The sequence below is a fragment of the Hyperoodon ampullatus genome, assembly GCF_949752795.1.
Source record: "Hyperoodon ampullatus genome assembly, chromosome: 19".
Classification (NCBI taxonomy): domain Eukaryota; kingdom Metazoa; phylum Chordata; class Mammalia; order Artiodactyla; family Ziphiidae; genus Hyperoodon; species Hyperoodon ampullatus.
Window position 1 is genome coordinate 8,392,592 of NC_136932.1, and position 16,979 is coordinate 8,409,570.

Consider the following 16,979-nt stretch of genomic DNA (forward strand, 5'->3'; position numbering starts at 1 on the left):
ATAAAACACAAAAAATTTAATATATAGCTGAGCTCAACATGACAGGGCAATCCCTAGGCACCTAAAGATGAGGCCTCAGGACCTTGATGGTAGAAGGCCTACTAAGCTCTCCCTGCGAAATGCTCAGAGAGATGAATGGTTGTCTCCATCCTTGAAACAGGGACTAGAAAAATGGCACTACGTCATCACCTGCTATCCCCTGAACGCATCAAAAAACTCACCATCTACCAAGGTATAAATGGAAAAGGTCATGCATAGAAGGTTGGAATTTCAGACCACAGTCATTGGTGGACCTAAAGAATTTACACCTTTCATCCAAAGCAGGAACCCTTAGCTTAGGTATTAACATTTTAAAACCAGTCCATATAAAGTTCTCAGGTCTTCAGTTAAAGACTTGAGTCTCTAGCAAAAGCACATATGGAACTGCCCCATAAGAACCCCTCTAAAATCCAGGATATGAAAAACATCCAGAGAATGAGATGACAATCAAAACTGCAAACCACACAAGGAAACAAACCACTGCAAGAAAGTCAGAAGCAGCAAACTACAGAAACACTTACAAAGTACTACAGATAATAGAAGATTTGAAAGAAATTATAAAATAAGAACATTTAGAATGTTTTTTTTAAAAAGGCAGAAATAGTAACCAAAAGGCAAAAAATTTTGTTTTTGTTTAAAAAACAAAAAAATAGCAAATTTTGGGGAAAAGAATCAAAAAGATATTTTAGGAACTAAAAAAAGGCACTTAAAGAAGTAATTGATATATAATAAAACAATATTTATAAGTGTTAATTGTAGAATATAGGTGGTAGGTATATAGGTATTCACTATATAGATCTTTCAGTTTTTCTGTATGCTCAACAATTTTCATTATAAAATATCACTGAAATAAAAAATAAGTAAATACGTCAGGTGCGGTGAAAAGAGAAAATCCTCTATAGTATCTTCTAAGCTCTATGTTTTTTCCTTTTACATTTAAATCTTTAATCCACCTGCAATTGATTATTGTATGGTACGGGGTAGAAGTTCAAATTCACTATTTCCCATATGGATAACCAACTGTCTCAGAACCTTTTACTGAAAAATTCATTCTTTCCCCCACTTATCTGCAATACCATCTTTGTCTTATCAAGTGGTCAAATATGTAAGGGTCTGCAACTGGGCTCTCTTTTCTGTTCCATTGGTCTATCCTTGTGCCAATATCACATGTCTTAATTACTGTAGCTTTCTATCTTATACTTTAACCTCTGACTATTCTTGGCCCTTTATACTTCCACACAAAATTCCAAACAAAATCCTGTTGGGATTTTTATCTGATTGATTTGAATATATAGAAAAATTGGGGGAAAACAGATACCTTTACAATATTGAGTCTTCTAATTCATGATCATAAAAACATCTCATTTTTAAAATTCATTGTTCTTTAATGCCTCTAAATAATGCTTCAGAATTTTTGCCTTAAGTCTCCCGCATCTCATTAGATCTATACCCAAGTGCTTCATGTATTTTTTTTGCTATTACAGTTGGTGACATTTTTGTTATATCCATTTTGTAATATGAAAATTTAAATGTATGATTTTGTATCTAGAATCCTGCTAAACTCTGCTATTTGTGTAACTAATCTGTAAATTTTCTTGGATATCATGAACATAATCATACCTGCAAACAATAACAGTTCTGTCTCCCCTTTCATCTCTTGTATCTTTGTTTGTTTTTGCCTGTCTGCCTTACTGTGCTGCTTAAGACCTCCAGCACAATATTTAATACAAACAATGACAGATACGAACCTGTTATGTTTCCCCATCTCAAAAGGAAAGCTTTTGACTTTTCAATATTAAGTATGATGTCTCCTATATAGTTTTTGTAGGCATTCCACCTGGTTAAAAAGGTCCTTTCTTTGTCAAGTTGGAAAAGAGTTTTCATCATGAATGAATGCTGAATTTTATATAATGCTCTTGGTTTTTTTGCACCTATTGAGATGATCATATAATTTTTTCCCTTTAATCATTTAATATGGTTGACTACATGAATTGATTTTAACATTAAATCAATCTTGCATTCGTGGGATAACTTGGTCATGGTATATCCTAAATTGGTTATGGTCTTTTAAGATCTGCATCTGTGTTATACATCAATGTCATATAATTATTCTTATCATACTGTCCTTGTCAGGAGTTACCATCTAGTATCTAATTAAATGAGCTGGGAGTTTTTCTTCATTTTCAGTTCTCTGGAAGATCAGAAATTGTTGGTCAAGACTGAAGTTATTTCTTTTATGAACTGTGATAGAACTCACTATGAAATTATTTGGGCTGTATGGAAAGATTTTTCACCACAGATTCAATTTATATAATTTATATATGTTATATGATTACCAAGGTTTTCTATTCTCTTCAAGTCTATTTTAGCAAGTTATATTTTTTAGGAATTTGTCCACTTAAACCTATCTTTGCATTCAAAGCATAAAGTTACCCATACTATTTTTATCTTTTAGTGCCTGCTGCATCTGCAATGACATCCTCTTTTTTTCAATATTGACATTGGTTTTCTATGTTCTTTTCTTTCTTAATATCACAAGTATGTCAAAGAACTAACTTTTGGATTTGTTGTATGTTTGTTTTCTGTTTCATTCTTTTGTGTTCTTATCTTTTTTCTTTTCTTTGTTTTTTCTTTTTTTTTTGCGGTATGCGGGCCCCTCACTGCTGTGGCCTCTTCTGTTGCGGAGCACAGGCTCCAGACGCGCAGGCTCAGTGGCCATGGCTCACGGACCCAGCCGCTCCGCGGCATGTGAGATCTTCCCGGACTGGGGCATGAACCCACGTCCCCTGCATCAGCAGGAGGACTCTCAACCACTGCGCCACCAGGGAAGCCCTTCTGTTCTTATCTTTATCTTATCTTCATTATTTCTTTTCTTTAACCTTCTTTGGGTTTATTTTGCTATTCTTTTGCTAACTTCCCAAGAGGAACGTTTACTTCATTTATTTCCTGCCTTTTTTTTCCTAAGATAAGCATCTAAGGACATGTATTTGCTATCAAGACCTAAATAGACATTTCTCCAAAGAAGATATACAGATTGCCAACAAACACATGAAAGGGTGCTGAACATCACTAATCATTAAAGAAATGCAAATCAAAACTAAAATGAGGTATCACCTCACGCGGTCAGAACGGCCAGAGTCAAAAAATCTACAAACAATAAACGCCAGAGAGGGTGTGGAGAAAGGGGAACCCTCTTGCACTGTTGGTGGGAATGTACACTAATACAGCCACTATGAAGAACAGTATGGAGGTTCCTCAGAAAACTAAAAATGGAACTACTATACGACCCAGCAATCCCACTACTGGGCATATACCTTGAGAAAATCATAATTCAAAAAGAGCCATGTACCACAATGTTCACTGCAGCTCTATTTACAATAGCCAGGACATGGAAGCAACCTAAGTGTCCATTGACAGATGAATAGATAAAGAATACGTGGCACATATATATGATGGGACACATATATGATGGAATATTATTACTCAGCCATAAAAAGAAATGAAATTGAGTTATTTGTAGGGAGGTGGATGGACCTAGAGTCTGTCATACAGAGTGAAGTAAGTCAGAAAGAGAAAAACAAATACTGTATGCTAACACATATATATGGAATCTAAAAAAAAAAAAAAAAGGTACTGAAGAACCTAGGGGCAGGACAGGAATAAAGACGCAGATGTAGAGAATGGACTTGAGGACACGGGGAGGAGGAGGGGGAAGGGTAAGCTGGGACGAAGTGGGAGAGTGGCATGGACATATATACACTACCAGATGTAAAACAGATAGCTAGTGAGAAGCAGCCGCAATGCACAGGGAGATCAGCTCGGTGCTTTGTGTCCACCTAGAGGCGTGGGATAGGGAGGGTGGGAGGGAGACTCAAGAGGGAGGAGATATGGGGATGTAGGTATATGTATAGCTGACTCACTTTGTTATACAGCAGAAACTAACACACCATTGTAAAGCAATTACACTACAATAAAGATGTTAAAAAAAAAGAACATGTATTTGCTATCATATATCATATTGCTTTAGCTTATCTTACAAGTTTTGATGTGTAGCATTTTTATCTTTCAGTCCAAAATATTTTCCAATTACCATTGTGATTTCTTCTTTTACTGATAGGTTATATGTAAAAATGTGCTTCTTAATTTTGAAACAGAGGTTTTAAAAAATCTTTTTAAAAAATTGTTTTATGGCTTGATAACTTGATTTCAGTTCTTTGAAATCTGTTGATACTTTATGACACAGAACATGGTTAAAAATTTGTTTAAATAAATGTTTCATATATATTTGAAATTTGTTACTTTCAAAGTGATTGGGTGTATAGTTCTATATAATCATGAGGTGAAATTTGTTAAATGAGATGTTCCAGTCTTCCAAACATCCTTGCTGATTGCTTTCCTCTACTTTTATCAATTACTGAGAGGTATATTAAAATCTCCAACAACTGTGGTAGGTATAACATTGCTCCTTGTAGTTCTGTCACTTTTTGCTTTATATATTTTTTTACGGTAGAACAGATTTTTAAAAATGAATCCCTTTTCTCTCTTCTCACCTTAAGTATCATGACCAAAATCCGCTTCTATATGATAATCTTCACTAATTCTGTTTCTTATCTTCAAATTTACCTATTTTATGGTAGAGATTGGGCTTACTAAAACACCTTGAAAGGCATGTACCCTTGTCAGTCTTTTTGAAAGCTAACTTATAACATGTTCTAAGCTGCAGTTTTCTATAACTACCTGCTTAAAAAGGAAGATACTGAAGTTCTCAATTGTTTGTCATTCTTCAAACACCTCATCCATTAAAAAAGAAAAGGCTTATCAACAGGTATCAAGCTCTCAAAGGACTCACCAATTTTTACTGCTATTACTAATGTACACCAGGCACTGCGTTTTCAAACACTAATGCACTCTCCCCAACAGATAATAATACAAAATGGTTATTACTATCTCTATAGTTTTTACAGAAGCAATAAATAAGAAAGTAACAGAAACCCGAGGTCTAAGACTAATCACCACCAAAGGTCAAACGAATGTTGCTGTCAACAGATTCTTTTCACCAAAATGAATAATATCTCAGTGTGAACACCCCACATGCAAGAATGGCTTCACTTAAGTACCTTGTACTTCTGTCTCAGTTCTTCCGTGTCTTCTTTTTCTACTTCTAGGACACGGCGCCGTTCGGTAGCATCTTCGGCATAATCAAGCTTAACAAAAACAGATATAATTAGTCTTAATTCCTAAAGTACCCCCAATTAGCCATAAAAAAAGTCATTTACACAACTACAGTATTGTATGAAAATAAGAAACTTCTAACTTTTTGCTCAGCTACCTCTTGCTTTATTGTTACCCCACAGAGAAAATAGCATGCAAAATAGTTCATTAATCCTTTCATGCTGGTGGTTCCCAACAGGCACAAGTGTTGATGATAACAGACTTTACTTCAATGTTCAATGCCAAAGAATTAGGAGTAAATGGAGAAAAATATTTCAGGCAATGAAAAGAAGATATCACAGATGACAGCTGTACACAGCTCTACAGGGGCAAAGCTTCTACCACAGCAATTATTTTAAGAGTTGAGCAACACTGCCTATGGAAATGAGCACCGGGGTCTGGGTTTAAATCTGACCTTGCCTTGTGGCATAACCCTGGGGAAAACACTCAACTTCTTTATAACAGGGGCATTATTTGCCACCTACCTGCCTCAAAGGCAGCACTAAATGAGAATGTAAAATACATTTTAAAATTTCCCCTCAAAAACATTAAAACTACATCTGAATTTGGAATTAGTATCAATTTTAAATATCCCATAAAACAAGTGAACCGATGAGATCAACTTACCTCCATTTCCATGCGACCCATGCCCATGACATCATACTTGACAACGATTGGAATGGGATCTGTTCTCCCTGTAACAGGAACATATAATCAAGGTGAGATGCAAAGCTAAGTCAACAGTTCACTTTACACATTGGGTTTGGGTGGTTAGAGATCTTGCCTTGGAGTGCAGAGACCAGAAAGCTACAGTGAACCAAACACAAGCCATTCTCACAGCTTACAACCAAACCTACCTCTCCCAGTTTAAGCCCAACTAACCACCTTGGTTGACCTTCCAGTTGGGGATGATTCCAGATTACTATGGCAAAATTAAATAAGTAATGCAAAAGCACTTCTAAGCAATGGCACCAGGAAGTTTAAAATCAAAAACATTAGAAATTCCTTTTTAAAAAGACCTCCAAATAACTTTCCACCAAAAATCACTTCACTCTTACTGTCCACTGACATCTTCCCACACACACTTTTAAAACTGGTAATAAATATCTCAACTGACATGTTTAAATCGGAAGAGCACAGTTTCAAACATGATACAGGAAAATTCAATAACAGCAACTCAGCGTGTTTAATATTTTTTTGTATTCAAAAGATGCTTTACAATTAAATGAGGTGGTGAAAATAATTAAATAGAAAGCAACAGTTAGTTGCCCTTAGGAACAAAAAATAGTTTCACTTTTAAACTGGTGCTCTGAGGTCCCATTTTCCAGAGTGGATTTAACACTGGCTGTGGCAATCAGTAAGCTGTGAAAAGGACTAGTTGCGAAGAAAACTGACTTTAAACTAATTGATCTATGCTGGAGATTTTAAAAAATGTATATTTAATCCACTCATAACCAGCCAAACAAAGCAAAATGGGGCAGACAAGCACTTTACTACCACAGCTGTTTTACATCACAACTTGCGCTGTTTATTGTGATGTAAGCCCACTGAAAAGAGGACTTACCTTATCCGTTGTATACCTTTAGTGAAAAAACACAATGTTTACTTCCCTCATCATTTCACTCAGGCTGGTGTAAACAACTGTTTTTTTATTTTTGTTTTTTTGTTATACACACATATATATTATACCTTTGGGCTAAAAGTTGAGTTTTGTCAGGCTAAATCTGAGATATTACCAAAAACAAATTTGGAAAAAAAAAAAGCAATAAAAGCCATGATCATGACTAGGATTAGTCCAGGAGGAAAAAAAAAAAGAAACTGTTGGGCTTCCCTGGTGGCGCCAGTGGTTGAGAGTCCACCTGCCGATGCAGGGGACGCGGGTTCGTGTCCCGGTCCGGGAAGATCCCACATGCCGTGGAGGGGCTGGGCCCGTGAGCCATGGCCGCTGAGCCTGCGCGTCCGGAGGCTGTGCTCCGCAACGGGAGAGGCCACAACAGTGAGAGGCCCGCGTACCGCAAAAAAAAAAAAAAAAAAAAAAGAAACTGTTTCCAAAGTGACCAGCAACCACTTGTACCCAGTTGCTCTGTATTTATGGGATTAATTTGTGTTTCAAAAAGTAATGAAAAACAAATTCAGAAGTTCAATTACTTATCACCAATATCCCATTATTGCTTGTAAACAATAAGAAGGTAATTAGGAACAGTGAAAAAAATGTTTAATAAAGAACATCTCATGCAAGAAAAGAGAACAAAGTTCTGAAATACAGCCTTCTTTTAGATACTATCAAATACTGCCAGTTAAACAAAGTAAAAATGCATTATTACCTTATGCCCAATGGTATAATAAATAAGCAGTGACTGCAATCTTTAGCAAAAGGACCAAATTAAAGACAGGTTATAAAAATGACTTCCTAGGTGCAGTATCACTTTCATAACGTCTCAATCAGGGATTTACTGGTAAAAAGAAATGGTCCAATGAAAGAATTGAAAAGAAATGTCAAAGTAATTTTACTTTTTTTTGATTTGATATCTTTTTCGATTTGTCAGAATTTGCTTTGTAAGAATCAAGACAATTTTGGTATAAATTCATTACCTCTGTAAACCCCTGTTATAAACTCTGCATTAGTACTTTTGCCTTCTAAGGCAGTCAAAGTTTGTTTTAATTTATTTATAGATTGCAGTAGCAAGTGCTAGTGCCCATTATATTGTGGGGAAATCAAGTTTTTACAGTATTAGAATTTAATGTTTTAACTGATTTTTTTTTTTGGCAGTTCTAACACAAACAGATATATCCCTTCTTAACATTACCCTTTAATGAACAAGGATCAGACAAGTTGCATAAGGAAAGGAAAGGAAAATGAAAAAGACCAAGCAGAAGGATGAAGGCTACAACAGAGAAAGTAAGCCTAACATATTGGTGCACTGATGACAAAAGGAGTAATTCAGTCTGAAAATAAAAAATTACCACTGCTAAGTTTACCATCACCACAACAAGTCCAGGATCATAATGCTGTAAAAAAGAAACACCATTTGTTAGGCAGAAACCATTAGGGTAGGAAACAGGCCTTCTAGCAGGCAGACAGGATGGGGTAAAGTAACAATTGGGCTTTGTCCCTCCCCCAATTTCAGCTGGGGACACAGGAAGGACACTTTGTGCTACAGCGGTTGTTTTCATACTGGTTGGGTCAGGGTGTGAGATTTTTGTACTGCTACTTGAGAACATGAACAACCTCCTCTAAAATAATGCAGGGGGGAAGGTGAGAGAAAGTGAAAAAACTAGCTCTAGCTTCCGATCTCTCATTTAACTACTCATTCTGGTAAATCAGTACTCAGGGCCCAAGGTGGGACTTTTTCCTTAAAGAAATAACATCAAAGACAGATCAACTGGACAGTGATCATCAAGTCATTTGCTACACTAAAATAACTCTAAGAGGATTTGGGGGGTGGAGGGGTTCATCAAGACCTTACTGAAAATATATAATAAGTAAAAGGTCTGGAAAATAACCTTAGATCTTCAGTGCTTGGAAAACTTATGTGCATTTGAGTTCTGTTATGAACAAATACAACTCCTGAAGGAGCTTTCCTTAGAACTTTTGTTTCCTTTTAATGAAGTCTTCCCAAGTCCGCCAACATCTCTCTTTCTGCACACAACAAAGCCAAGCTTTGAAGAACACCAGTAACTCCAGAGAAAGTGGCATCAAAAGGGCTGTCACATTTACAATTAGTTCACTCAGAGGTAACTCACAGAAAACAAACAGTCTGGCTTTAAAAACAATCTGAAGGCAACATTATTGCCTGGGCCAAATAGTAATTTCTTTCATTAGAGGCTCCTGACCAAGGAAAAATCTCACTGGGAAAAGACACTGAACAATACATACAGGAAGAGGTTGCAGCATTAAAAAAAAGAAAAAAATCCCCTGAATTTATTCATTTGTGATCAATGATAAATCCTATCATAGAGCACATCACTGTGGAACATCTGAATAACAACCTATAGTTATGACTTTTCAAAGGGTAGGTAGCAACAGAATGTTTGCTAATATAATATTCCCTAGAAAACTCAACTTCTTTTTAAAACAAATTGAATGAAATCCAGGTTGCCTATTTCTTGGTTTCTCTTAACAGGGGCAAATATTTCTTAAAATCCATTAAAATAAGAACATTTTGTTGTTTCTTTCACTTCAAAGGAGGCAACTTCAACCAGAACACTAAATACTTTCCTTAGAGAAACTGTCCTCTTCAGCCAAAGATCTATATATAGATACTATGACTGTGATCTAGCCAACTGGACAAGGGGGGGAAAAGGAAAGAAAACACACCACCTCTAGAATGTTCCAATACCAATGTCTTCATGTGATGGGGGAAAAAATTGATATTCGTATTTTCTAAATCAAAACTGTAAATCTATATACAAATATCGAATCATTATGTTGTACACCTAAAACTAAAATAATATTGTATGTCATTCATACTTCAATTAAAAAACTTTTTTAAGGGATTCTCTGGTGGCACAGTGGTTAATACGCCTGCCAACACAGGGGACACGGGTTCGAGCCCTGGTCCGGGAAGATCCCACATGCCGCAGAGCAACCAAGCCCGTGCACCACAACTACTGAGCCTGTGCTCTAGAGCCTGCGAGCCACAACTACTGAAGCCCACGTGCCTAGAGCCTATGCTCTGCAACAAGAGAAGCCACCTCAATGAGAAGCCCGTGCACTGCAAAGAAGAGTAGCCCCCGCTCTCGACAACTAGAGAAAGCCCGCACACAGCAATGAAGACCCAACGCAGCCCCCCAAAAATCAATTAATTTAAAAAAATTTTTTAAAGAGATGAAAAAACTTTAAATGATGTTTCGTTAACCAAACAGTATTGTACATTCTATATTTTAGAAGGTAGGCTTACTTCTACAATGACAAACATGCTAAAATGTTCATATATTCATCTCTTGCTAAAATGTGATGGTATTATGACTTATCATAACTGAAGAGAGAATAAAGCTAAATACCAAAATCCACTGATTGCTTATAGCCACACTGTTTCTGAGAATAATCCCTCACATTAATCAGTTTTGATTTTGAAACACTTAAGGATATACCAATCTACAAAACTGGCCCAAAGAACTGGACTGTGAAGAAATAATTTTTTTTTTACAAACACTTTTTATTTTTTTAATTAATTGATTAATTTTTGGCTGTGTTGGATCTTCGTTTCTGCGCGAGGGCTTTCTCTAGTTGCGGCAAGCGGGGGCCGCTCTTCATCGCGGTACGCGGGTCTTTCACCGTCGCGGCCTCTCCTGCTGCGGGGCACAGGCTCCAGATGCGCAGGCTCAGTAGTTGTGGCTCACGGGCCCAGCTGCTCTGCGGCATGTGGGATCTTCCCAGACCAGGGCTCGAACCCATGTCCCCTGCATGGGCAGGCAGACTCTCAACCACTGCACCACCAGGGAAGCCCTATTTTTTAATTTTTTTAAAGATTTTTTTTGATGTGGACCATTTTTAAAGTCTTTATTGAATTTGTTACAATATTGCTTCTGTTTTATGTTTTTTGGCCGTGAGGCATGTGGGATCTTAGCTCCCCCACCAGGGATCAAACCCGCACTCTGTGCAGTGGAAGTTAAATCTTAACCACTGGACCGCCAGGGAGGGCCCACAAACACTATTTTTAAACAAACTAACTCCAGGAATACAACAACTGGGAAGAAAATATTAAAGTACAACCATAATCTGGTAATCAGCACACTTCAGAAACAGAAGACACGTGACTTCTCCACAGAAATAAATTAGAAATTAAGAAGCTTCTGAAGTGATTAAAACACTAGCTGGATATCAACAGAGGTAAGAACACCCAATTTACCTCAGCTGACCTTTCCTTTACTGAGATTCACTCAACAACACTTACTGAGTTGCTACTATATACCAAGTACTCTTGGAAGGCTTTGGGCATATGGCAGTGACTAAAACAAAGTCCTACACCCCATGAATTACCTATAATTAGGCAAAATAATCTTACCAATATAAACTTCTGGCATGGGGGGCGGCGGGAAGAACACTTGTGGAGCCAATGCATATATGGTTCAAAAAGTTTTTAAATGTCTAATGTTGTCTTTTAAAGATGTCTAAAACTGTTTTTAAAGACTGATCCCAATAAAGCAGAAGTAAATATAAATGACATCAAAAATAACATATTGTAAAGCAACTATACTTCAATAAAAATTTTTTTTAAAAAGCCATCAGAAAGTCACAAAATCTACTTCCAAAATCTACTTCAGTAGCATAAGAACACTGATTACTTTTAGCATCATTTAGATATTTTTTCCTTAGGAAACATCAAGCATATTAATTATTCCCTATAGTTTCTAAGGTTTTTTTTTTTTTAAAGGCTTCCTACTCAAAACAGAATCCAAATTCTCTAGCACTACAAAAAATAACTATATTCTTGTCACAGCCTGTTTAATGATCTACACAACAACCAGGTAATTTTGATTTTCAAACACAGGTGTTTTTTTAAGACCAAAAGATCCTTCCATCTTCCCAAAGTATCAGAGCTGCCTTCTAGGATAAAATAGTTCAATTTTAATCATATAATCTAATATATTAATAAACAGGGACAGAGAAGGGGCAAAATAAATTATAAATTAAAATAAAGTGTTAGAATCAGAATGTTAAGCCTGGAAAAGATATCTCATTCAGGGGTGACATGAGATACTCAAGCCCTCAGGAGAGGTAATAAAGGGAATGCCTGAGTTATCATAAATTAAAAAAAAAAAAAAAAGTCACCTAAAGGAAATCATACTTTCACTCCAAATTTACCTTAAATCACATCAACTCACTGAACACTGCCTGCTTCATGCTAACCATTTGGTAAGATAAAATCAATTTATTTTTTAAATGAGAAAACCAATTTAGTAAATAAATTTCAGGGTAAAATAATCTAAAATATGAGGCATAGGGGGAGAAGGCAAAACAATTTTAGGTCCTTAGTTTTTTAAAAATGGGGGAACACTTTTGTGCCCTGAGTTTTACTTATGTTTATATCCTGAATAACTGACACAGTATCTGGGACATAATTTGATATAACAAATTAAAAAGCATTTGTTGACTCAAGAGAATGAACATGTTCATAGTGGGTCTCACCTTGTTCAGGTATAAATAAATATTTAGTCATCACAGCGCTTTCTGCTTGATGCCACAAGATACTGATGATTTAACTGTCTTGTAATCAAGGAATTATTTTATCAAACAGAAGATATATGCTATATTATACAGGTCTCCATATCTCAAAAAATATATAAGCTAATATAAAGAAATAGTTGAGTTTTGCATTACTATTCATTACAACCTTGTTCAGTTTCTTTTATCTATCATCACTCATTAGCAGACAAGAAGAAGCAGGCACCAAATGTTTAAGGAGTTAGACTTAATGGTCTCTAAGGTTCACTTCAATTCTTAAGTTTGAAGAGTAGAAAATATTTTGGGGAGTTATGTAGGTAGTAGCCAGTCCTATGGTATTGTAATAATCCAACAATCCAATGCCTTCTTAGAGTTGTATCCTCTTACTATTGGTTAAGTACTTCCATTAACTACATTGAGAATTTCTTAATATTCCAGGATCACTCTATAACCCCAAAAGACCTTCCAGCTTCATTTAGATTGCTCTTCCTTTACTCTACACATCAACCCCCTCCTCAACTCATCTTTAATTATTTTCTTTCTATATTTTTCTAGGGAGTCCCTAAAAACGCTGGCTACAAAAACTCAGTTCTCCAATAAGAGAATTTCTAAACACTTGTGTGACTTTTGACAATCAGCACATGAGTCTCAGCAGCCTCTCCTGCAAAATGGAGATATTATCCTCACTTTCAGGACTGGCATGTAGATCAAAAGAAACAACAAACAGAAGACGCTTTGTAAACCCTAACGTTTCACTATAAATCACTATATAGGATGCTGTTGAACTCTTAACACTGTCATCTTCTTAAGGCCTCAGAAAATTAAAAAATCAATTTGTTCTTTCATTTCCAAAACTGGCAATAAGTACCTTAAAATTAAAGACACTCTAAGAAGCTGTGATAAATTTTAATGTTCTACTTACAATTTGGTGATAATGAAACAACCCTATTTACAGATGGAGAAAATTATTACCAAAGTATTACCCTCAAATCCTTCCCATGTTCTCATTCCATTAACAAAAGAGTGACCACTGAGTTTGAAAAGCAAGGTTATACAAATGTTAAATCCAAGCCAAAAGAATGAAGCATACTTTAGCAAGACCTTCTCCAAATTAAACATATACTACAAATCGTCTAAGAAAATTAATTAAGCCTAAGCAAAACAGAATAAATTAAAATGCTTACTATTTTACTATTCCTGTCATCTGGAGGAAGACAATAGCACCTATGTATGTGTACTGAACAGCAAGTTATTAATCCATAGTATGTCAAATTTGTAACAGATGAAGTCCACGTGGAATGTAGGAGTAAATTCAGAAAGTCAAGTACATTCAAATTACTCAAAAATCCTCCTTATTTCCTCTGAAGTCTCTGCTAAAAAACCCAGAGATCCTAGGTCATCCACAGAAATTTTCTTTTCCAGTTCTAAAGTCTACGATTCCATACAACTTTGAGGGCATTTTTGTCTCCTCTTAGCTCCTACTTATCAAATATTGGTTTAACCAGTGAAAGTTTATACTTTCAACTATTTCCACCTGATTGGACTACTCTAATTACAATGAAATCACTGTCACTCTATACTCTGTATTTCTAATTTTAAAAGTTTCTTGGGGCTTCCCTGGTGGCGCAGTGGTTGGGAGTCCGCCTGCCGATGCAGGGGACACGGGTTCGTGCCCCGGTCCGGGAGGATCCCACGTGCTGCGGAGCGGCTGGGCCCGTGAGCCGTGGCTGCTGAGCCTGCACGTCCGGAGCCTGTGCTCCGCAACGGGAGGGGCCACGGCAGTGAGAGGCCCGCGTACCACAAAAAAAAAAAAAAAAAAAAAAAAGTTTCTTGGACACTCCACTTTCTTTTTTATTTATTTATTTATTTATTTATTTATTTATTTATTTATTTACTTATTTTTGGCTGCGTTGGGTCTTCGTTGCTGCATGGGGGCTTTCTCTAGTTGTGGTGAGCGGGGGCTACTCTTCGTTGCGGTGCACGGGCTTCTCATTGTGTTGGCTTCTCTTGTTGTGGAGCATGAGCTCTAGGCACACAGGCTTCAGTAGTTGTGGCACGTGGGCTCAGTAGTTGTGGTTTGTGGGCTCTAGAGCGCAGGCTCAGTAGTAGTGGCACACGGGCTTAGTTGCTCCGTGGCATGTGGGATCTTCCCGGACCAGGGCTCGAACCCGTGTCCCCTGCATTGGCAGGCGGACTCTTAACCACTGCGCCGCCAGGGAAGTCCCGGACACTCCACTTTCTTGCCAAAGTAAGAAACCAGTTTCCACACAAACCAATTTCATTTTAATCATGCAAATTAACCTAGGGCAAGAAGTCCATAAGTAATAATGTAGGAAACAGTGTAAATCAGGCTAAGATAAGACTATACGAAAAATAAATAGCATTATACTAATTCAGACTAAAAATTACTAATATATTTTGTATGAGCAAAAGAACCAACTGTCTACCCTACTTACTACAGTCAAGGTAACATTCTTAGAAGCTTATTTTATTCATATGGTCCAAAGCAAATTATTTAGGGAGCTTGTTTAAAATATTACTTCCTGAACCCCACCCCAGACCTGCTGAGTTGTGCTGGTTGGGAATCCACATTTACCAAAAAAATAAATATATATATATATATATATATATATATTTTTTTTAATATATATATATATTTTTTTGGGTGGGCTGTGTTGGGCCTTCGTTGCTGCACGCAGGCTTTCTCTAGTTGCAGCAAGCGGGTACTACTCCTCATTGCAGTGCGCGGGCTTCTCATTTGCGGTGGCTTCTCTTGCTGCGGAGCATGGGCTCTAGGCACACAGGCTTCAGTAGTTGCAGCACATAGCCTCAGTAGTTGTGGAATGCAGACTCTAGGGCACACAAGCTCAGCAGTTGTGGCTTGCGGGCTCTAGAGCGCAGGTTCAGTAGTTATCGCACACGGGCTTCATTGCTCCACGGCATGTGGGATCTTCCCACATCAGGGATCGAACCCATGTCCCCTGCACTGGCAGGCGGATTCTTAATCACTGAGCCACCAGGGAAGTCCTAAGAATCTACATTTTTAACAAGCACCCAAGGTGATTCTGCTACACGCTAAAGCTTGAGAATCATAAGTCTAATGGAAAAAGTACTGGAGTGGAGGTCAGAAGACTTATAAACATAGCTACTATCCTCAGAAGTTTGACTATGGATAAACACTTAAGTTTCTCAATCTATTAAGTGGCATTATCTCCACTCCATGTATTAGAGAGGAAAATGAGATAGGATACAGGTATAAAACTTATATACCATCATGTTTAATTTCCCCAAACAACTCCCAAATCTTTGAAAAATTTGGGTATACTGAGGTTATAACAAGGTCACACCACTTACTGGTTGCAGAGCTTGAATTTAAACCCAGGTCAAATTTCAAATGAGGTCATAAAGTGGTAACCTGTGAATCAAATATGGGCCTTGTTCCCAAATATGGGAACATGTTTTGTTTATCTCAGATTATTTTAAACTTTGAGCCAACGTTTATCAATTAGTAAATGTCACCAAAATATCTGGATTTCTGGTTTCTTTTTTAAAAAATTCAGGTCTGGCAATACCTGAGACTATACTCTTACATGGTAACAATGAGCATGAGCTAGCTGAGTGGCAGTTATTCCTCTCTAGACATGGCACAACTCACACTACTTCCTACTGTCTCACACTCAGTGGGCTTCAATTGCGTATGTTACCACCTGGCCCCAGCAGGCATCAGAGTTTGCAATTCCTACTCCTGAGACTGTCCTTTGTTCCTTCCTTCTGAGCTCCCACAAGATTTTCTCTGTAACTCTCATTTGGTAGCTATCTACTTCACAGGTTTGGAAAGACTGAGAAAGAAAAGATTGAATTTAAAACTACTAAACCACATTTATAAATGAAAGATGATATTATTTTTTTCCCTTTTCTAAATGTACAATCCCATTACTTCAAATTTTGGTAGCCATTTTTAATAAACAATTTTTAGTTTTTTTCTTTATTAAAATATATTTCTCAGAAAACATACTTTTAACTTTGTGTTCTTATCATGTTTACATTTGGTCCTACTTTTAAATACCAGTGCTTCTTATGGAAGAATGTGGAGATTCCATGTATCAACTAACAAGTATAGTTGGGCAAATATTGATATAGTTGTTTGCTTCCTTATTCGCACAATATGAGATTTTTCACTTGTTAAATCATTCAAGAAATAAGTTGAAATTCTAAGTTAGGTTGTTCAATTCTCTATTGAACTGTACCTTTAACTTCACAATTATGATATTATACTGCATTGCATTACATTTATTTGTTACATTCGTGTCTATATTAAACATGAGCCTCTGGAGGGCAGAGGCTATATCTTATTCATTCTTCAACTCTTTTTTTTGTGTGTGGTACGCAGGCCTCTCACTGTTGTGGCCTCTCCTGTTGTGGAGCACAGGCTCCGGACACGCAGGCTCAGTGGCCATGGCTCATGGGCCCAGCCGCTCCGCGGCATGTGGGATCTTCCCGGACCAGGGCATGAACCCATGTCCCCTGCATCGGCAGGCGGGCTCTTAAAGTAAGTCTTTAA

At 37.1% G+C, this 16,979-nt stretch overlaps 1 protein-coding gene across 2 annotated transcripts in view; it reads right to left on the reverse strand.

The window, feature by feature from the left end:
* The window catches only part of GPATCH8 (G-patch domain containing 8), a gene marked incomplete at both ends in the record, with an annotated part of 99,060 nt that overhangs the window by 37,299 nt on the left and 44,782 nt on the right, over nt 1–16,979 (reverse strand). For both annotated transcript variants that reach the window (XM_079724593.1, XM_079724594.1), the window contains 2 exons: nt 5,157–5,243; nt 5,878–5,945. In XM_079724593.1, the coding sequence (XP_079580719.1) occupies nt 5,157–5,243; nt 5,878–5,945 (155 nt within the window). The remainder of the gene's footprint in view (nt 1–5,156; nt 5,244–5,877; nt 5,946–16,979) is intronic.